Source organism: Indicator indicator, chromosome 1, assembly GCF_027791375.1.
Source record: "Indicator indicator isolate 239-I01 chromosome 1, UM_Iind_1.1, whole genome shotgun sequence".
Taxonomy (NCBI): Eukaryota; Metazoa; Chordata; class Aves; order Piciformes; family Indicatoridae; genus Indicator; species Indicator indicator.
Genome location: NC_072010.1, coordinates 69,867,120 through 69,890,069, shown reverse-complemented (window position 1 = coordinate 69,890,069; position 22,950 = coordinate 69,867,120). Strand labels below are relative to the sequence as shown.

General features: G+C 44.0%; 1 protein-coding gene across 28 annotated transcripts in view; it reads left to right on the top strand.

The window, feature by feature from the left end:
• The first annotated feature begins 497 nt into the window (after positions 1-497).
• The window catches only part of MAP4K4 (mitogen-activated protein kinase kinase kinase kinase 4), a 171,823-nt gene continuing 149,370 nt past the window's right edge, over positions 498-22,950 (top strand). For all 28 annotated transcript variants that reach the window (XM_054388490.1, XM_054388630.1, XM_054388648.1 and 25 more), the window contains exons 1-2: positions 498-554; positions 960-1,025. In XM_054388490.1, the coding sequence (XP_054244465.1) occupies positions 498-554; positions 960-1,025 (123 nt within the window). The remainder of the gene's footprint in view (positions 555-959; positions 1,026-22,950) is intronic.

Here is a 22,950-nt window from a genome sequence, read left to right as displayed (position 1 = left end):
GGCACACCGCGAGGCTGCCAGACGCTGCCGGCCCCGGCGCCGCTCCTGCCGCCGCCGCGACATGGTGTGAGCCTGCTGCCGCCGGGGACGCGCGGGCACCCACCGACCCACCCACCCACCGATCGGCCGGCCAGGGCACCGCCGCCTGCCTCGGGGGGATCCAGCCCTGCATTGCACCTCGGGGAGACAGGCGGACCGCAGCACCCCTTCTCCTTCCTTCCTTCCTCCCTCTTTCCTTTCCTTCACCTCCCTCTCCCCCTCCTCCTCCCACCATCCATCTATCTATCCATCAACCCCCTCGCCAACCCCTCCCAATGCTGAAGAGTTTCAACCCGGTGGGGCTGGAGTGAAGAAGGGAAGGGCGGAAGGGAGGCGAGGAGCTGAGCTCCGCGCAATTCACAGCTGCTTCGGAGAGCGAGGCGGAGGGCGGCCTCTCTATTATTTAACAGAGAAGAAAAAAAAAATTAATAGGACAAAAAAAGAGAAGAGTCGGGAAAATGGCGAACGATTCTCCTGCAAAAAGTCTGGTGGATATCGACCTTTCCTCCTTGCGGGTAAGTGCCAGGGCAGGGGGCCGGGGCGGCGGGGCGGGAGCACCCCTTTGGGCCGGCGGGGAGGGGGCCGGCGCGCCCCTTGCCGGGGCTGCCGTGGCTGCCGGGCCGGCGGGGGTGGGAGCGGCCGGGCCGGGCAGGAGCCGGTGCACGGGAGGCCGGCAGCCGAGTGGGGGGAGCCCCGCGGGGGCGGGCGGGGGGAGCGCGGCCCTGGGCTGCTTTTCCTTTGTTTGCATGTATTGGCATGTGCGTGGAAAAACAGGGCGCAACAGCTGCACGCCGCCAGCAGCCGGGCTCGCTCGCAGGGCTCTGCCAGCAGCCATCGCCTGACAAAAACGTAACCCCACTTCTCTTCTCCCCCGCTTTCCCCCTCTCCCCTGCCCTCTCTGCCCCTTCTCCCTGTCATAGGACCCCGCTGGGATTTTTGAACTGGTGGAAGTGGTTGGCAATGGCACGTACGGGCAAGTCTACAAGGTTTGTGGTAGAATTTCTTCTCCTTTTATTGTTACTATTTTTTCTAGAAGGTACCTGGGGGTTTTACCAGGCTGAACACACAGCTGACGGCCAGCCACCCGCTGTAGCAAGCAGAACAGTTAGGGACGACAAAAATGTTGCCCTTGTCATTGTTGCTGCCTGTGACAAGTTTGTCAGCCTCTTGTCTTCTGCTTTTCCAGAGGGGCACAAATTACTTTTCCAAGTACTCATCCTGAAATAATGAGATAGTCCTTTATTGGCCTTATTCCCCTTACCCGTGCTCCAGAGAAATGACCAAACCGAGTGGACACTGTCAGAGAATGCCTGGGCTGTGCAAATAGGTTCGTGGGTTTATTCAGGATTGGTGCTCATAAAAGTTACTGCTGCTGCTGCAGTGACTTTGGACAAAGGCATTTGTCTTCATTAAAATTGTCACCAGGTTTCCTTGTTGGAAGACCTTCAAAGTGTTGAAGCTGCTGAGTTGGGGGTGAGTGGTGCTGTATCCGATCCCGCTGTTCTGTGCAGTGATTGAGGGGGGGAGCAGAGTGACAATAAGCGATCGAAGCAGGGAAGGTTATTTCCTGAAAATAAGAATTCCCAGTATAACCTGTTTGACAAGTGTATGACTTTAAAAAATAGCAATTGGAGAGTGCCCATGTGGGTGTGAAACTAGCCTACTGGGTCCCCCCCCAGCCCCCCCATTGTGCAGTCAGTGGAACAAACAAATCTCGAGATTGCATGACATTGCACTGAGTGCTTGCTACCAGTATGACTAATTATTCACACAGTCTCAATACTTGGCTAAGGATGGAAGGCTCAAGCTTTGTATTGTGTAGAAATGCAGTGCCCATTTGCAGAGGGAAGGGGAGATAAATGAAAGTAATCAAGTATGCCTAGCTGTTTGGGGTTTTGCTTTTTATTTTTTGCTTATAAACAAAGCAGTATAATTGGTGAGTTTCCCTGATGGGAAGATACTGCTGCTTGCAGCTCCAGTATCTAAATAAAGCACTTTGGTGCCTCTTCTGCAAATAAAACACACGTCAGTTTGTTTTGAGGGCGTGAACCTCAGCCTTCATGATGGAGAAGTATTCTGTCTGCACAGCATGCGAGTTGCACTTTAAGACCAGAAGTGGGATAACCAGGCTTCTGCTGTTGTCAGAGAGCTGGAAAAAAGGATGTGGCTTGAAAGGCTGGAGGAGAGGCGAGATGAGTGAGAAGCTGTACTTTGACAACACTGTGACCATTTTTTTTCCCTGACAAATTAAATGACACCATTTAATATTTTTCTGTAATCCTTCTGTTCCTAGAGGTTGCGTCACCTGAACCCTTCTTACAAACAAACTAAAAAATTCTGGCATGAATGTGTGACTTGAAATTCTTGTGTTAATTATTGAAATTTGGTGTGTTGTTTCTTTGCTTACTTGTTAATGCTTTCATTTAATATGCAAAAGTCCTCTGTGTATTAGCAATCTTGACAATAGAAATTTAAAATTTTGTTTTCCATAAGTGTGGTAGAACTCTCCCAGAATTAGAAATTAAATCAGCACATGCATTTAGTGACTTGGAAGAGTGGATGAACATCTGAAGTCTAAGGGCATCGGTGACACTGGTAACAGGGAGAGCAGCAGTTTCTGTCAGGGCACTAGTTCTACTGTGTGTCTGATGAGGTTTCCCATGGCTGTCCTCACTCATTAGACAGTCGTGGCAATGCTTCCTGTTGCCTGGTAGCTGAGGGCATGGTGATTTGGGTGCATTGAATAAAAGAAATAGATATATTCTTCTTTGGTTTAGAGCCTGTCAGATGGTAGTAGGTAGACAGGTGTTAAAGTTTGGATTAGCACTCTTATTTCTTAGGCATTTGTCCACATTTGTGTTACATAGTCTTAAAATTTGAACATCCAACAGGGTTGTATGTAAACAAGAAATACCCACCAACCAAACAAAATTGCTATGATTAAACCTCGGCTTTTGTCTTAACAGAATGCAGTCAAAACTAACTCCCTACAATAGCAGTGCAATAGTACTAAACTTTTCTCAGCCATGCATTTGTTAGGAAAAATGCTCCAGGGACACCCAAAGGTGAAATTCTGTGTGTACGTTTTGAGGGCTTTTGGAGGAACTGCCTAACTGAGGGAAAAACGTGGTCACGCTGTGCTTGCTTGTTGCCTTCCGCTTTCTTCCTACCCAGCAAGCTTTCCTCGAAGTCCTTCTTCCCAGCTAGTTTTATTTCCCTTTTAACTGGTCTGTCATCCCAGGGGAGTGGCGGGGGGCAGGCTGTCTTTGAGGAGCTGTGCCCCAAGATCTCTGGGGCACCGCTAGTTAGATGCACTTCCACGTTTGTGTGTCGGCATCGGCGATGATGTCACCCGGGCCGGGGAGCGGGATTGGTTGGCTACCTGCCACTGCTGGGAGGACTGAGGGAGCGCGAGAGGGCATGACGTTATCTCTTTGTCTAGCTCATACACCCCGGCGGTGAGACCGAAGGTCGTTTGCCTTGCTGGGGAGTCTGCTTTCCAGCGGTGGTGGGAAGGGGCCTGTGCCGACCTGTTGACAAGCAGAAAATAATCCTATTTTTCTCTTCTTTGCCTTAGCTGAGCTATCTGGAAATAGCTTGGATCTACCTAATTTGTGGCATTTCTATAGCTAGTTCTACCTTAGCTGTATGCATATATGTAAGTGCAAGAAACACAAGAGCAGGTCTTGGTTGTTTGGCACCTAAATGCAAGTTACTCCTTGTCACAGAGCAGCCTGGATCCTCCTAGGATTTTATGCCATTGAATGGGTTGACTTAGGTGGTGTGTACTGTGGGCCTGGGACCCTGGTGGTGAGGTTACAAATACTTACGTTATCAGCTGCTCCATTTAAAGGTTGTGGAATTTCCATTGTTTTTATCTTCGTAACCTTGCTTACACCTTTCCTGTGTGTAGGAGGAGCCTTGTGTCTCAAGAGGAGCTGGTTATACAGTGGTGAATTGGGGGAGAAGATGAGCCTGAGCCTCCCCAGGCCTGGGTGCCTAAAAGAAACGTTTGGCCTTTGCCCAGCGCAGGGGAAGGGGGAGTGGTGGGAATGGCGTATTCAACCCAGGGCGAAGCAGAGGTTCTCTGCTGCACATCTGAAGTGCTGAGGAATGAAAAGCTGGACAGGAAGTTGTTTGTAGGTAGTTCAGAATCTGAGAATGATGGCATGGAGGGAAGCTTGTGCAAATTGCATTGCTTGTAAGTTAGAATGCAAAGGGTTAAACATTGCGCTGTACAGTGAGCAGATTTCCCACCTTGCCGATGTGGAAATGACTGGTTGCAGAACAATTGAGTCTGTAGTTTAATACTTTCAAGGAGCCCTACACCTCTGCTGGAGTTTTCAGAGAGAAATTTCCCTTCAACAGGTTGGCATTAGCTGATGGGAGCTGAGAGGCATGTGCAGACTTGTCCAGAGCAGCACCCAGCCTGCTCTGCCCTGCCTGCAGCAGGCAGAGTGTGCAGGGGAGCACCACTGTATGGGGCTCAGTACCCCTAAGCCCACTTTGAAGCAACAGAGCAACTAAGCAACTTTAAATTAGCATGGTGCAAGCAGGGGCTTATGTGAATGGCACAGAATTCATCAGAAAAATGGTGTTAGCTGCTAGTTGTGCTTTTTGTGCATGCTGCTACTGTCTGGGATGGCGCTGCCTTCAGTCTCCTCTTGAACCCCACATCATCAGGGCACTTGGTGTGACTGGACTTTGTAGCCAGCCTACCAAATGATTAGTTGCCTTAAGGACTTTTCTTTTGATCTTTTGCAAATAATAGTGAAGCATTTTTAGCATTGCTGAAGTTATATTTTGGTTTTTCACATCCAGTGGTAAAGTGTAATTTGAAGTTTGCCTTGCACAAGATGAAACCACTCCTGAAATTTTCCTCGAGATAAGATTTGGACATGGTGTTTGCTTCCCTTCTTTTTCTAATGTAACAGTGACCTGTGAAATAAAGGCATTGGTTAATATTTTACAAATTTAAAAATCTCTACCATCTGATTGTTCATAGAAGCATAAAGTTTATTAATTTTGCTATTGAGACTGAACTGTGTTGGTCACCTTTTTTTTGGGGGGTGGGGGTGGCCTTGTGTGTGCATGTGTTCTTAAAGACAGCTAACACTTTAAAATAGCTGTTGTGAGCGTGCTGCTGTTAAGTCTCACAGATAGACATCGTAATTCTTTTGTAGCAGCAATGGCTGTGGGTGAAGATTGTTTTTGTGTGAGTTCTGAAGCACAACAGGAGTGCACCAGAAAGATGAGAATTAGGGATGATACTCCTAATTGCCCTCAATGCAGGCTGGTGTGGCTTTCTAAAAGCCTTGTAATAGTTAATTCATAGTGAAGGCTTCTTTTGTTGATTTATGTTGCAGCCTTCCAAAACAGCATGTAAATGATGTGTATTGTCTAACTGCTGGCTCATAAAAGGAAATGATGTAAGATGTGATCGTTTAAATGCTGATTTGAAAATAAATTAAAACTTAGTTAAATGTTTTCCCACGCTAAGGATAGTCTATTTTTGTCTTAATGGACTTTCTATCTTACAAGGTGACTGTGTTGGGGGTTAGGAAGAGAGGACAGTGCTTGGTATTCTCTACTAACTCAGCTGAATTTCCACCCCCCCCTCACCTCCCCCCCCCCCCTTCTCTCACTGCTAAAGGCACATCATTGTGGATTCAAATGATTTTGTTAAACATGAATACAATTCAGTCTTAGCGCTATAAAGACAGACTGTACTGAGGATCAGTGAGGTCACTGGCTTCCAGGAACTGGTCCAGACCAGCTCTCTTAAGTATGAACTGCCCTTTTTCCCATCCCTTTCTGATTTTTTGTGAATTGTGTTGCGAAGGGGAGTTGCTCTTGGAGAAATTGGGAAGGACCAGTGTGTAGCTGGAATACTGTTCACCCCCGTGTCTTCCCTCAAATTGGCTGAACTTTAGACCACTTCTCCATCACCCAAATCCTTCTTAATTAAAGATACAAAAGCGAGGCAGGTGGCCAGTGGGGATTACAGATATTTATTTTTATTAAAAAAAAAAAGGAAAAAAGCAACCTGCCAATTGTGGGTAACCACATGTCCCTCTTATTCTTCTTCTCCCAGTCCATCTGTCTGTTTGTCAAAACATTTTTTTTGGCATCTTAAACTAACTTGCCAGCTCCTGGGCCTCACTCCTTATTCCTGGAGTAATCACAAGAGGGCCTGACATTCTGGGACCTGGGTGTGTACAAGGTTTTGAGGTGATGGATGTAACTAAACACAGCATAGACTCTTACGCTGACTCCTAGGAAATTTTTTCAGTAGGAAGATTCTTCAACTGATGTGGATAAAAATATTGGTTGAGATAGTCTCCTACTCTCTCCTAGCTTTTTGTTTGTTTGTTTGTTTTTTTGTTTTTGGTTTTTTTGTGTGTGTGTGCACCCTTTGCCTCTTAGCAATGGTAGGGGCCATTTTTGCAGCATTGTGGAAATCAGTGGTTTTCCCCAGGAAGGTCTCTGCAGCCTGATCCAGACATGGGGAAGGTGAGCTTTATTCAAAAACCCTGGGATAGGTATTTTTATTAGTTTAGGAATACTTCAAGAAAGATGGGGTAAAAACTGGAACATACACCTTTCATTTCCTTGCTTTTAGTTTTGCTGCCTGCTGATAATGGAAATTTTGGTTATGTGTTGTCAACTTCAAGGTACCAGAACCTTGGCGGTAGTGTGCAGAAGTGCCTTTTTTTTTTTTTTGGCCTCTGTGATGATGGCAGGTCCATGCTTTCCACCCTAAGATACAATGTAGTGGAATGTCCCCAGAGGGAATCCAACATTAGAGAAGGTGTTCACTCTTTGCATTTCCCTGCCTTCAGCATATACATTTTTTAGTATAAATTTTTGGACTAGAATGCTAGCTGACTACTCGTGGTGTAGTCTGTGTTTGTGTATACACATTATGTTCTAGTAATCTTCAAGTGGTCCTTTCTGTTGCAAAAGTGATTTCAGCAGGCTAGGTTGTGTACCTACCTTCTGGAGATCTGTTTTCCTTGGAGGAAAGTGGTATTTTTGTTTTTCGCATTTTATACTTCTGACTGTATACTCTGGCTCCGACAGAAGTATTTCTCCCTGCCTTTGGATGACGTTGGTGTTTAAGCTCAATAGCATTGACTTGCACAATGTGAGCTTGAGTGTTGTCAAAAGTTGCAGTAAGATCCTTATCTGCAGCGTTATTTTAGGTCCCAGTCCAACTCCCACTGGAGCTGGTGGAAAGAATTCAACTTGCTTGAACGAGAGGTGGATTTGGGAGGGGATCTCATAGCTTTGCACAAGAATTTTCTTACCAAATACTTTGTTTGTAGCATTATGGGTCCCTAATTGTTTCTCAGGTTGGCACAGGCTCAAGTAAAGATTATGTTGACTCTAAAATCAGGTGACTATGGGAAAGATGAGGAAGAAACCCACAACTGTGCATACTTCTTGGGAACCTGGGGGTAACTTTGTAAAGGACTTGGAGAATTTGGCATTGCATCTCAGTATTGCTTCCAAAGTGCATTTTCTGCCTCAAGTGCAGTGGGAAACATTTGCAAAGAGGCACAAAATATGACACTGATTAGAAACTGCAGAGTGCTGCCAAATGGTCAGTATGCTTTTGTGAAGTTAATGGTGCCTCCACCTATTCCCCATTTGTAGTCCTCTGTCCTGTCCTGAGCAAGGCTTGATATATCTCCTCCTGGGTGGCTCCGTGCTATTGACTTCTATGGTGTCTATTTCAGTGCTAGAAAAAGTACAGGACAGCTTTCTGAAGAAGTGACTACGAACTGGAGACACAACAGTCTAGCAGGCAGAATAGTCCCTTGCTCTGTTAGGCTTTGCCATCCTGTAGCAGATCGAAATCTTTTGGTCTGAATGTACTGAAGAACTTCAACTTGACCTCAATGGTGTTTGTTTTAATTTGCTACTTATTGGTAAACCTCTCAGAAGCGTCACTGAAGAAGAATGAAATCAGAGACTGGGTAGTGGAGGTGCTCACCTTTGCAGAGGTCTTGCACTTCTGAGGCACATAGGTACCACGTGGACGCATGGATGGAGTGGGCTTCTCTCCACTTCATTTAAAAATTGGTGCCACTAACTCCTAGCTCAAGTGCCTTGTGCAGCTCACTGTAGCAGGCATGAAGGGTGTGTTTACCTCTCCCTGGGGTTTTCCCATGCTTTCCTTCTACTTAATCTTGCATCATACTGACAAGTGAAGGGCTAAGTCTATAGGGAGATGGGGAGTTTGGAAGAGAGCAGCAGTCTGCTGAAGGTGAATTTACAGAGGGAGTCAGAGGGTGATGAAGAAGAAGGCTTAAATGTTGAGAATGAATTAGTGGACTCTTCATAGTTGTGGGAAACAAAAATGTAGTGTGGAGTCAGGGAAGTGCTTAATGTAAGGAAAACTAAGGGACAGCTTAATTGTCAGTAGAACTACAATAGCATATATAATAAAAAAAAATGTATTATGAAAGAGATTAGCTTTTACCCATAGCAGTTCACTAAGTTTCACTAGCCAGCCATACTCTGAGCCCATGCATACCAGGGGAAGGTTTACTAACAAGTTTTTGTGCTGATTTCAGCATGGAACAGGCTGATGAGACCTTCTTCAGCCCACCTAGCTGTATTGTGACTGTGTGCCAGAACAAGTAATGTCTTTTTGGGGAAGTATGCTAATACTCCTGGCAAAATGCTTCTTTCCCACCAAAGCTGCACCTCCCTGGATTGCTTTGCCACTGTAGCTGTCATTATTGCTCTACAAACAGGATACTGCAAGTGCCAACAGGTCCTGATCAGCCTGTCTAGTAATAAAGCAGCTAATGTGGTAAAACTCCTAACGTGATGCAGTTACACTGGTATTGTAGTGCTTATCTGGTATGTCTCTGTCACCTCCCTTTGGAGCTGTCCCATGGCATGATGATAAGAGCTTCTCTCTTGTGCAGGGATCACTATGACTCATGGGTTTGTATTGGCAGCTGAAGGAGCTGCATGGGCTATAGGCATATGCTTCCTGGAGCAAGGTTATACTGCCTCTAGAGAAGGTTTACTGTGAGCTGGGATCAGCAATGTGGCTTCTGGGGATGCTGGTGGTGCACCATGGCTACTCATCTGCTTCCCCCCTGCCCTTGTGTGCCCTGAGTGCCCCAATAAATCCCTGGCATTGAGGCTGCTGGGAGGGTTGGATTGCTTAAAGCTTTTCCCACCACCCTGGATGGGGAGGTCCTTAAAGATCCCTCTTGGCACCTTGCATTTGCAGCTTTGGAGGCATGGGTGTTGCTCTGCTCCTTACCCTGCCTCCGAAGACTTTGCTTCTTGTAGTGCTGTTCTCCACACAGAAATGCTGGTTCTCACATCTCTTTATAACACCCATCTGCCTAGTCTCTGGCTTCTCACTGTGTGTTGCATTATCCTCAAAAGTGGCTTTTCTTTTTGGTATGTCTTCAGAACTCCAACTTAGCTTTACTGGATGTTTTAGGGCTCTGAAAATCAGGCTAGTTTTAGGTTTGAATGATTTGGTTATCATCTTTTTATGTTGCATCAGTCCATGGTATGGACTTGGCCTTGGTTTCTGCACCTGGCAGCTTCACCAGGGAACAAAGGTGAAATGGGAGGATGCTGCTTAGGTAGGTGAGAGAATGGCAGCAGCTTGCTATCTTTAATTTCACTGAATCTGAGCTTTATTAACTTTCTGTTAAGGCAGGAGTTTACTCCTGCTGGTTTACCTTGAAGCTAGGATTTTTTCTTTTGGAACTAAAAATTACTTGAGGTCTTAAAAACACAACAATCAGTTTCAGTTAAGCTCTGGTAGTTTCAGTTGCTTCTTCCCAGGATTTTGGGAGCCTAGCTGTAGGGTATGGCAGTGGACAGGAGTTCATGATTCTAATTTAAACAGTAAGCTCAAAACAAAATAAACTAGTCTCAGAACTTGCCCCCTGCATTTCCAGCTATTTAATAGTATTGTTTTGTTTTCAAACCCAGGAAAGACAAGCTTAAGATCCATGGGCCTTAATGTGTTTTGGTAAAGTATACTATGCTATTTTGGGTTTATGTATCTTAGAGTCTGGGACCCCCCAAAAATATTGCAATTTGTTGTTTGTCCTTCGTTTTTGTGCTTCACAAGAAAAAGTCAGTTGAATACCTAAAAGGACAAACCACTGTACTCATATTACAAGTCCACTGTCCAGAGGGAATACTCATGGCTGAGTTACAAATCCTTGAAGGTGGGGGGTGCATAAAGAAAATGGAAATGCTGATGGACCCTGACCTATGGTCCACTAACATGGACCATGTGCTACTGCAATTGGGGGGAACTCCTGCAGCAGTGTTTGCATACAATGATGAGGTGTTTGCTGACTGGAAGCCCTAGTTGAGTTTCTTTTTATGCCTCTCTAAAGATCTGATAGTGCTGTGTATCTCCAGTTATTTTATGATGGCCTGATAGGTGAAAAATGCAGTTTGTAATGAGAGCTGCAGACATGCATGTCTGGTACAGCTTTTTTTACTGCAGTGGGCTTGAATGGTACTTTTGAAAGGTGCTTAGGTAGGTTCGTGCTTCCTACTGTCCTTACACTGTCTGAATGTGAGCTGTGTACTCCAGGACTCACAATGAAGATAAATAGGACAGGAAAGTGACCTCTGGAGATAACTACCCTAGGATGAGATAAATTGCATTTTACCTGAGTCTTTGTCTGTTAGTTATAATGGAAATTTAAGATGACTGTCTTCTTGGCATCTAAGGCTGGACAAGTTGACCTTACAGTGTACCCTGTGTGTAGTAGCTCCTGCAGTCCATTGTCTTTGTGGGATATATAGTAGGAATGAAGATGCCTTTGCAAGTGGACGTATGAAAGTGAATGACATGTAAAACCTCTCTTACCTATCACTAGAAGGGAAACATCCCTTTTTCCAAAACACTCATAAATAAGTGACCTCATTTTGCATGCACTTACCACGAGGTGAATGTGCTTGTCCTCAGTTACTATCTCTGCTCTTTTATCTGAAGGTTCGGAATTTCTATAGACAGGTTTGTTTCTGCAGGACATCTGAGTGATCTGGTTGAGAAGAACTGTAAGTGTAAAAAGCAGTCAATACCTTGTGTCTCCTCAGCAGTAAGCACTGGGGTCCTTCCTGTGCAGGTAAATTATACTTCTGTAGAGAATGCATTTGTTCTAGGTTACTGTTTTTCAAGAGAAAATTGTAGAAATATCTCAACTCTTTCAGTGTTGATAAGGGCTGTAATTAAGTGCCTGACACTCAAGCTGTTTTTTCAAAGGTGTGCTTCTCTGCAAGGTATCTTTTCCCATCAATTTTTTCCACCCCCCCCAGCCATGTTGTAGAATTCAGTCTGGTTGTGAATCACATTTTAAAATCTCAAACTGTTGTAAATCTGAGTATCTTTTCGCTAATTAACACTTGAAGTGTTTGAGGCAATATACTGTATGTTCCTTCAGCAGTTAGAGTGGACATCCTTTCAGTATTTGAAGTTTCATATTCCATACCATTTGTTAATCTGAACTATCAATTGTGTGGTAATCTCCTGTATAAACACAGAAGGAAGTGGAGTTCTCGTGTGCTTCTCCCCTGAGTTATCCCCTGTGCTTTACTTCAGGATACAGGTGTGGGAGAGAAGTACAGCAAGGAATTGATGTCATTTGTTCCCAGCCACCCAGGAAATGTATGACAGAGGTACAATCCAAATCTCTGGATGCAAAGTCCTGTGCTTTAGTCAAAGGAGATCCTTTCTTTGCCTGAGTGATAGCTTGGATCAGCCTTCATGCTTACCAAGCCAAAGTGAATGAAACTATTGCACATTGGCCCCCTCGTCTCTTAAGTGCCACCCAGAAGAAGGGGCTAAATGTTCTTGGGCCACTGGGCATGTGGGTCTCATAGAGTGAGCCTCATGATACCTTTGCTTGTTTTAATTGTACTTGGGGTGGAACTGTTATGTGCTGTCTTTCATTTAAACAGAGGCCTTACCAACTGCCTTTTGCAGTTTTGCTCACGTTTAACTGTATTATTGCCTGTAATAGTGCTGAGACAGGTATTAGGATATTTTACCATGAATGAACAGCAGTGTTAATAGCTTTAAAATTGGTATATTGACATTTATAAGCAGATATCACATTGTGTTGATAGCTTCAGGGGCCTTCTGCTGCATATGAGAGCTCTTGCTTGCTTTAGAAAACAAATAAATAAAATTTTAAAGCCACCCTAGCACAATCAAGTGTGTTAAACCAAAAGTGCAAGGTGATGCTGTATCCTTAGCTTCTTCTGCAATCCACTGTTATTTTGGCAGATGAAGTTAATGATGTACTGTTACATGAGAAGGACGAAAAGGCCCAGTGTTGAGAACTAGGAGGAAGTCTCAGATGTAAAGGACCTCCTGAGTGCATGGCAGGCACTTTGTTCACCAGCACTGTACCTGGCACCTGACATGCTTGTTCCTGGGATGTGTTTGGAAGTGTCCCTGTGCCGCAGGGGTTGGAGCTTTGGCAGAGCTGATATGCCTTCAGGTTCCCTGAAATTGTCACCTTCACCTGCTTTTCTGGTGTGGTCTTGTGGGGAGGAATGGCAGCCTGTTAATAGTGATGGCACAGACTTTCTTCACTTCCTCTTTCCGAAATTGTTGGAATGCTTTTAATAACTAATTACTGAAAGGGTGACTTTTTTTTTTTTTTTAATGTGAGCTTTAGGAAAGGTGAACTTTGCTGCTTCTTTTCCCACGTATGAAATGCAATGAAATTCTCTGATCTGTCTTGTCCTTGGGGACTATGAAGAACTCCTTATGCAGCTCCCCTTGTGTTTAGGTTTTTGCCAAGCGTTAAATTCTGGAGTGATGACAAGTGAATATAGAGAAAATGTTTCAAGTCATGTGAAAGAAATGTTACTTGCTAAATAACTTGAGTGTTAAAAGAAGGGATGGGAAGAGCTTTTCTTAGCCTTTGTGGAAGTCTTATATGGCAAGGAATGAAAATCTTTAATATTGACCTGATTTTATTTGTATTTAAGATCAAAGAGCCCTTGTGAATGAGTAGCTTGTCTCATGTGTTGCTGGGTTTATGATTTTGTGAATGGCTTGAGGCAACAAATCAGTCCTGACTAATGCTACCTTTCCTTAGTTTTCCTCTGAGGTAATGGAAGAGTGCTCTGGTTTCTACTTTAGGAATAAAAATAAATCAGTTATTGAGCAGACTTCTTTCTGCATAAGTTGCTGAATTTGGAGGTGCCTCCTCATATCGTGGGAGTGCTTGCATTGCATTTTGGGAGAGGAAGAGAGAAGTGGGCAATGAAACTGTTCTTGTTGACACTGCCACTTCTGGTGCAGATGAAGTCCTTGCTGCAATCAGGGTTTGACTTTGGAGTGTCCTCTTCTGCTGCTGCTGCGCTAAACCTCTTAGCTTTTTGATAACAAAGCATGTAGTCAGCCTGTGCTGTTTTCATAAGGAAATATGTTTTGTATACATACGGTGTGGTTGCCTTATGGGAAAGGGTAATGTTTTCTTTTGTGCTCCCCACCAGTAGGCTTTCCTCTTGCAGAGAAGAGAAGGTTAAGCAGGCAGCTGAAATGCTGATAGCTTTATTCCAGCGAGGAGAGAGTTATTGCTCACTTACACAATACAGAGCTGTGCTGAAAGCACCAGGTCTTTGAGATACCTCCATTTGCTGGAGAATCTGACTGAGTAGCACAATAATGTGGGCTCTGTAACTCAGATAGAAGATGGGGAAAGGGAATGTGAACAGCATTTCAAATCTGTAAAGGTGGCATCAGTTTATTTGCTAGATCCTTGGGAGTTTGGAAACAAAGCCACTAGCCTTGGGTATTAAAATGTTGCATTTACTGTTACTAACCATTCACCCTGCGGGATCAATACACGTGGGAGGAGATTAAATTCTTTTTGTGGGTGCCATTATTTGAACTGTTGCCTAATGGGACATGGCACGTGTGTGAAAATCCTCTGAAAAGGGTGTGTGTGTTATTCTGAAGTGTTAGTTTGATCTGCTGAGTTTTGACTGCTCGTGGGCTTATGTCAGTGATGGTGGATGGTGCTGACTTGGCAGAGCCTTACCTCATGGTTTCTGCTGAGAGCCAGTGCTTGTTGTGAAAGTGAGAGGTGCCCAATAAATGGGGAGTCTCATAAAGCCACTTATGTTGCTGAACTGTGCCAAAACCTGGCTTTTTGTCAAGGTTAGCTGAAGTGTTGGGAGTGCATTTTACTTCCTAGAACTCTTGGTTTAAAGCTCCATTAATTGTATGTCAGTTACTGTATGTGTTATGATAATCACCTGGAGTGGAAAGGGCTAGATTTATTTGAGTAAACATTTCACCTAGTAAAAATTTAATAGCTTGTCTGCCTTCAAAGGCCATGCCTTTTCTTCCTGTGTATATTGTGCACTATGCACGCAGCAGTGCAGAGTGTTTCTCAGAGAGCCACATTTATAACTTGATCTTGAGATGCTGCTCTTCCCAAGATGTGGACAGGGCTGTTGCAAAGATGCTCTATCCTGAGTTTTCTTTGAAAGGTGTGGATCGGGTTTACCTCTGCTGTGCTGAAGTCCATGGGCTTCTTTTAACAGTGACTATGGACAGCTTTGCAAGATGATGAAAACAAGACGCTGAAATGACTATGGACTTGAGTCTGAATCACAGCCGCCAGCAAAACCACCTCCTTTCAGGAACTGTTCTGTGTAATGGCAGAAAAAGTCCTATGAACATCTGAGCCAGACTTCTCTTCAACAAATATGTGATTTCATGATTTGAAATTTTGAGAGAAGTGTTTTTAATGTCCTTGCTGTCTTAAGCTGTCAGGAATAATATCACACACATAGAATTAAACAGATTGGAAAAGACCTTTGAAACCATCAAGTCCAACCTATCACCCACCACCATCTAATCAACTAAACCAGGACACTAAGTTCCTCATCCAGTCTTAAACACTTCCAGGGACAGTGACTCCACCACCTCCCTGGGCAGCCCATTCCAATTGCCAATCACTCTTTCTGTGAAGAATTTCTTCCTAACACCCAGCTTAAACCTCCCCTGGCACAGCTTGAGACTGTGTCCTCTCGTTCTGTCACTGGTTGCCTGGGAGAAGAGACCAACCCCCACCTGGCTACAACTACCCTTCAGGTAGTTGTAGACGGCAGTAAGGTCTCCCCTCAGCCTCCTCTTCTCCAGGCTAAACAACCCCAGCTCTCTCAGCCGCTCCTCGTAGGGCTTGTGCTCCAGAACCCTCACCAGCTTTGTTGCCCTTCTCTGGACACAGTCGAGCAACTCAACATAGTGGATTATGCAGACCAGGTGTGTATTTATAATTTAAGAGGTGTAAATGTCATCTGAGGGAAAAATAAGTGTGGTGCAATAAGAGTGTGGTAGAGGTAATCCTTTTTCTGCAGTGTTCAGGTATATATTGTTTTATTTTAGGTTGTTTTTCTAAATCTAGAAGTACTTTGCCTGTCCAGGATCAAGCTCCATTGGCTGAAGTCACTGGAGATAAATTTGAGTGTCAACCTGTTTCTGCAGCTTAGAGTTAGAGCCATGTTGACAAAGGCTTGCACATTTTTGGTTTGACACAGTGTTCACTTGTCACACTTGAGAGAAAAAGTATTCTTTCTAGAAATAACCGATTTTCAGAATTGCCTTGTATCTGAAACTTTGTAGACTAATTATTTAATCTTTTCTCATAGAACTAATTTTCTATTTTTGCTCTCATTTTTTTTTAGCGGTGGGAAATTTCTCTCCTTTTCTGTGGTTTGTTTTGTCTTTCTCTTCCCTTGCCTCATACTGACCTGATGTGAGTGAATTCCTTCTGCTGCTCTCCCTTCCTCTAGACTCTACAGTAATCATTCTTTTGCATTTCTTCATCTAGGCTTGTCTGTATATTTTTGTTTGGGTTTTGGTATAAAAGTAACATACAGAAGGCATATGGCTAAATATGTGTGAGTTCTGTCGAGATAAGCGAGGTTTGTTTATTTCATTAATGTATTTCTCCATGTTCATTCTGCATCTCCAAATTTTTTTTTTTGTGGTTTCTTTTTAAACTACTTTTCGAAGAAAGGAGACTTCATTCATTTTACCTTGTCCTCAACATTTTTTTTAACCTCAGGGCTGACTTCAGCTGTTTTTGGTTTGGGGTATGGATCTAAAATCCTTACAAGTTTCACAAAAAAATAAATGACTGGGTAGATGGAAGTGAGAGGGCCTGTTGCTCTCCTACTGCCTGTTTCCCTGTGGAGAAAAACTTTTAAACTCCCTCTTTATTGGTCATTGATCTGTGCTCAAGATGAAGGCTTCATGTCTGCTTTGCAGTGCTGTCCGTTTGCAAGTTGGAGGCTGAGGGCTCACAGTTGTCATCTGTCAGCCAGAGTAGAAGAGACAAGAAAAGGGTATTGCATTACTGGAGATCATAATCATTTTTCCCTTCCTGTCTTTTGGACAAAACTGAGGTGGCATCTTGTGAAGTTTGGGGGTTCTCTGCTGGCAGCAGTGGTAGTCGGAGGAGCTCTATGGCTCCTCTCTGTGCATGAATTGAATATGTGAGGTTTGTATATGCCAAGGAAGGTGCATTGGAAGTCTTTCTCTCTACAGGGAATGCTGCCCTTGCCACATGCTAAGTCTGTATAGTTAAAGCCTTGGGTACTTAATGTGGGCTAACCTCGGGCAGTAAATCCAGGGCTAGACAAAGTCCCCTGAGGAGGTGGTGGGCAAAGTGAGGATTTCTTTGCATTAGTCTTTGCTGCAACCTCAGATGGTGTCTGAATGCAAAACTACTAATAAACAGTGATAAACCCTGAATGCTTCTTCTCTTGTCAGCTCCTGCCTGCATAGGGGCTTTTTCATGACACATGCTTGTTTGTTCATGTTTCTCTTTTAAGGAAAGCAGTTAAGCTAGGCAATAACCACCAGTAATTCAGTGCTCTGTTAAGCATGTAATAAACCAAGCCTCATATCCCTGGGTTTGGAGCCATTAGGGACTGCTGCCCTTTGTTTCTTTCTCTGGTAGGAGGAGGTAAGAAATGGGGCACAACTGACTTGTCTGGTGTGGAAATAACAAAAGGGTGGCTGAAAAGAGGAGAGGTATGACAGTGCAGTGCTCTGAGGACAGACATTGCTGTTCTTCCCAAAAAGTGCAGGTTCAAAACCCAGCCTGTGCTCTGTGCCTGTAATGCCAAAGCTTTGTGGAATCTGCTGCAAAATTGGTTAAAAAAGGAATTGCAGCTTCTTGTGATTTGCACCAGGTCTTGTCTTATCCTCCTGAGGAAAACAGGCACCTCTTGTTGGTTACAAGCCTTGCTGTTGTTTTCTGACTTTTGTTCAATCCAGGTGCAGCCCAGCTAAGTGGTAGGTGATTCAATTCTGTGCTGTTTGCATTCATTGCTGAAATACAGCCTTTTTTTTTGTTTTGATTGGGATTGTGTGTGGTTGGTTGTTTTTTTTTTTAACGGAGATACTTGATGCAAGTGTTGGTGCATAGTGCAAACAAAGCAAATACTTTGGTCAATGTGTGGATAAATGTTTAGGACAGTTGTCGTACAGAGTTTGGGACGCTTCATATAAAGACAAAATTATGGTGCCTCCTTATCTCTGAACTGCCCCTTTAAAGCCTCAAACCCAGCCTCTGCATATCAGTTTGCTCTTTTACAAAGAGAATGGCTTCATGCTATTTCTCTGCATGATTCTGTGAAATGCATTTCCAGAGGGGAGCTTTCTTACATATATGCAGAACAAATTTTAGTAAAACATTTCACTTTCTTCTGTCTTCAGAATTAGAAAAATGAAGTCTGTCATGACTTTTCAAAGTGTGGGTTTAAGTGAAAGCTCTCAAGGCATATTTCAGTGCTGATTCTGATGCAGCTGTTAGTTTAAGGATTCTCTTTTTAAACTGGAGGTGGCTGTTAATTAGGGTTGGGAAGAGGAAAATACAGTATTGAGCTGAGTAACCTGGATAAGCTGCTACTTACTTTGAGGTTGGGTGGGGCATGTAAAAAAAGGCATTTTGTCAGAAAGCTGAAAGGAGAAGGACTGGTTTAAATTTTAATACTAACTTTAAACAATCTTGTCTAAAATCTTCTCCTTCTGCAACATATTTTACCAGCAGTGCTGTCTGAGAGCACCACCACTCCTTGCCACCCCACTTTTGACTGCTTGATTGCAATGCTTTGGCTTTTCAAAATTTGATGCAACTCCTAGATGTTCAGTGCAATTTGCCGAAGAACATTTAGTACACAAGAATTTTGTTTCCTTGTCTTTTAGGTATAAGGAGGTGTCTGGTGGCTCTGTGAATGCCAAATGGCAGTATGTAAGAGTGTATGTGTTAGGCAGCTGGTAGAGAGGGACTGGAGGAAATGAGGGAGGAGAGCAGGTTGTCTCTGTGGGTTTGACTTCAGCTTGTTGGCTTGCAGCCTCCATGTAGACCATCACCACAGCCCGTCTCTGGTTCTGTGGGTTAGCTCTATGATCGTCCCCCAGAGACTGTGTGGGCATCATGGCCTTAAAAATAGTTCATTTAATTCATTGAGATGATAATAGCATTTGGTAGGGGAAGCTTGAAATGTGGAGCAACTGCCCATGGAGCCTGCAGCTTAGTTGCTGTTTTACTTACTGGTTGCACTTCCTGAATGTGTCTGTGGAGGGGTGATGATTTCCCTGTGGGAGCCACCTGCCCCTCTGCTTTGATTTGTATCGTACTGCCCAGGAACTGCTTTTCCAGACCTCTCTGGGAGCAGAGTGGGTGGGAGCTACAGGGCATGCCAGGCTTTTTATACTCACAGTTCCCCAGCCTGCCAGGTTTAACAGGTGAAGTAAACTCAGTTACCTATTCTGATTTTTCTCACCTTGTGGATGAATTGAAGCGTGTGTAAGGGTGTCTGTGGCCTTGTGCCATATTGTGAGCAGTGGGGCATGAAGAAGAGGCTAATGTCCATCTCCTCTCCAGCGTTATGCATGCTGGGTGCTGCTGTATCCTTGTTCAGTCTTTCAGGTGCTGGATAATAATGCAGTGATCCCTCTGGTAGTGGCAGGCAATGAATTATAAGGATGAAGACTCTCCCATTCTGGGTATCTGCAGTTCTGAATGTACTCATGTAGCCCTTTCTCCAGGACAACTGTCATTGCATCTATTGCTCTAGCTGTGTTTAAAGATTTACTCCTTCCCCTCCTCTGACTGCCTTGTTCTGCTAGGAGGTGACAGTTGTGGGAGGATTGAGTCAAGTCTGGTTTTTTAGGTATTAGGACATACTTAGAGGAGTTTCTGTTGTCACCACCATCTGGACAGAGATTCATTTGCTGAGGAGATGTGCTGGTTACAGGGCAAAACCTTTCAGATGTGATATGTACAGTACTAGCAGGCTAGAAAGGCAGTAAGGAAAGGTATAAGCTGCTATATATACTTCATATACTTCAGGACAGAGTGTTTCTTGCAGGTTTAACTGGATGAAAAATAGGAGGTAGTCTGGGCAAATAGGCAGATCTGTTTCTTAGAGGGATTAGTGCTCTGTAATGCACTGGGTAGGCAAAAGGCTCAAATCATTGTTAATTGCTCTTATGTAGCAAATTCAGTAATAACTTAGGTGCCCGAGTACTTGGAAATCATTCTGTTCCTTCCATTGGTCTGTACCCATCCTATACAGGAATTGGTAAAAGCAGATTATGTTCTTGGGAAGAGTTTAAATTGCAGCAGGTTTTTAACTTGACCCCTTTGAAGTGTTCAGATTGCTAGAACAAACTCAAGAGAGAGATGCTCTTGCCCTCAGACACAGATCCTATTTGTCCTGCTCTGCTGAATTTCACCTGCTGTTTCATGCTTTCCATGCTGTGACTGATTGTAGATTGGAGTTGGGGGTACACCACACACGTGTCCTGCTCTGGGGGCATTGCACTGCTGGAACTTCACATTTAGGCACCAGAAGGATTAAAGGGTGCGCTTTGAAAAGATACTCCTTCATCTCCCTGATAAGCGGCGCTGAGTGGGCAGAGGAAGAGGAGGTTAATGCCCCTTTTACCCAGGGTCTGTTTGAAGAAAGGCAGTCATTTAGCTAAAATATACATCCACAGTTCATTTTTGTTTAAACTGAAATTACTGAGTAAAGAAAGGCATCCTGGGAACAGATTAGGCCATATGCTAGGAAAGGGGCGTGTTTCTCTCAAGCTCATCACTTGACAGCAGCATGCTTTAGGGTTTTCTGTATTAAATATTTGATATATCTGTAGTAAACTGGAATTCTGTTTGGGTTTAATTACTTTTGATTTTTTTAAGCCTGCGGGATTCTAGCATTTTTCTTTACCCTCCCTTTTTTTCTGGCCTCCCTGCCCCCACCATGATCCTATTTCATCATGGAATGAGCACTGGGGTATAAGCTGCCATAGCCACATCCTGGTGATGGGCAGAGTGATCCTGCAGAGCCGGCCATAGGGTTATATTTCCAACTCTGAGAGGCCCAGAAAGCTCTGGTGCTGAAATTTGTTTCTTCAGAGATATTTAATTAACTTTATTGTATTAGTATGAGGATGTTTTTATTGCTACTTCCCATACTTTATTAAAAATCTATTATTAAAAGTGCAAGCATATTTATTTGCCTTTAATGACCCCTTTCTTTCTCTACTATGCTATGGGCAGCAATTTGCTATAGTGTTGTTAAGCAGACAGTGCTTCTAGGGATGGTGGACTGTGTGGAAAGAGGAATAGTAGGAAGGCATTTGCTCCTCCTGCTGTTTTTGAGATTTTAATTTTATTTTACTTTATTATTGATCAGAAAATGGTCAGAAAATATTTAGGTTTATTTTTTTGGTTGGTTTTTTTGAGGGGGGTGGGTTGTTGAGGGGTGAATAAAGACTGACTCTCCCAGTGCATTTTAAAGAAAAGTTCTGGATCTTCCTCTCCTCTTGAGTTACATTTGGAGGATATTTTTCTGTCTGTGAGCCGTAAGTGTGTAGAAGCCACTGGCTGCAGTGCCAGTTTACTTTCTTCCCCCCACGTGCAGCTGAGTAAAGGCCAGGCCTTTCACCTGCTGCCTGTTTTGCATTTCCAGCATTTGGATGAAATTGTCTTGCTGGGAAGCTGAAGGCATGGGTGATTTTTGCTGAGCAGATGCGCTCGCATTATCTCCCCATGTGATCTACGCTGGGCAGTGCAGTGGTGTTCTCAAAACACTGAATGAAGAGAGAGGTCAAGGAGGAAAAAAAATAACCCAGCCATAAGCAGTAGCTTGTAGCTGTTTCAGACAGTCTATTTTTGCTGCTGCTTTATTATTGGTGTGCGTTGGGCCAGCAGACTCTAGACTGCAGAGAGTAAGGAAAGGAAAAAAAGTCCACCCCAGAGAGAACTTGATTTGCTTATTCACCATGTGGGTATCTTTCCAAACAAGTACACAGATTTCTAAGGGAAAAGCACTGATCCCACGTGAGCAATTGTGGTATTTTGATGTGAGTGATCAACACATTTTTGTGTGAAACAAGGCTGGTAAACATACTTTAATCCAGCTAGATGTGCAGGCCAGTGGTTCTTTCCTCGTTTCTCCTTGTTTTTATCAGATTTGCAGCTTTTTGTCTCTTGAGAGACTGTTTCCAGGGGTGCTTCCTGTGACTTCTCCCCCGCGCTTCCTCTAATAACGTATTCTTGCCCTCTGAATGTGGCATTCTTTGTCTTTCAGAATATTCAGTACTTGGGAAATTAGACTTTCTCCAGTCTGTTTTGTGAAAGGCTGTAGGTATTTAAGAAATGCTGGAGACCACTAAAGCAAAAGACCTTCCTAGACAAAAAATGTAATACAAGCTACCTCGGTCTCCTCCAGCAGCCTGCTAGCAACCTTAGGCCTTAGGGCCTCCATGAAGTTTCTCATCTCTGGATTGGCCAAGTGCTCAGTTGTGTGTTGAGCACCAGTAAGAAAAAGCATGCTTATGATCAGATGAGTGTCTAACAGTACTTGTTGAGGCTGTCTCCTCATTCTCTGCAGCTCTTCCTGACAGTAAGTGTGGATGGAGTGATTCATACTCAACTGCAGCTGAGCCAGTGGCTCACCTGAGGGCACTAGCTCAGCCATTTCCCTCTTACCTCCTGCCTGAGGCAGAGAACAGCTATCAGGCAGATCTTCATTTCTCAGGAAAGCAGGGAGGTTATATATGGTTGGGTAGAGGATGTGTTTGCTGTGTTCAAAACACCGGTAAAACTGCTGAAAGGCTCTGACTCACCCTGATCGTTAATCTGAGACCAGATGTGTTTTAAGAGGACTTTGCTACGGTGGACAACCATGGTAAAGATGATAAAAGTGTGGGTAGAGGTCGTAGGGCATGATCACGTGTCTGACTGGGGTTGATCTGTGTCAGGGCTTACATTAGCCATGGATGACCCTCTGGCCGACTACAGGTTTGACAGCTTAAGCTCAGGTTGGAGAGCTTGGTAGTACCATCTTCCTCTGTCACCTGCCTCTGCCGATGCTTGTCAGCACCTTGACGCTGCCCAGTGCCGGTTTAACTCCTTGTCAATTCGTCTCTGTTATACAAGTCATCTGCTGACAAAACAAGGATCTGGGTCACTGCTCTTAAAATAGATTCAGCATTAGGCAAATTGCTCAAGCAAGCTCTCCTTTCCTCTGAGGAGACAATATCAACTCAGCCTCGTAGGGATACCCCTAACAAGTGCAGCATCCTTCCACAGAGGCCCTGTCACTTTAACAACACTTGCCTAATACACTTTTAAAATGCAATGCCCAGCTGTTTGCACAATGTTTGACTTGTGCCTGAGGGAGTAAGGATGTTTTTTCCTTCATATTAATGCAGATATATGCATCTGTATGAACTGTTCTTTTTAGGTTATTATTTGCAAATCTTTTCTTTGTGCTTTTGTGACTGGAAGTGTGATTGGCAGGTTTCGCTTTCATCCATGAGAGTCATGGTAAATGGCGTCTGTACAAGGTGAT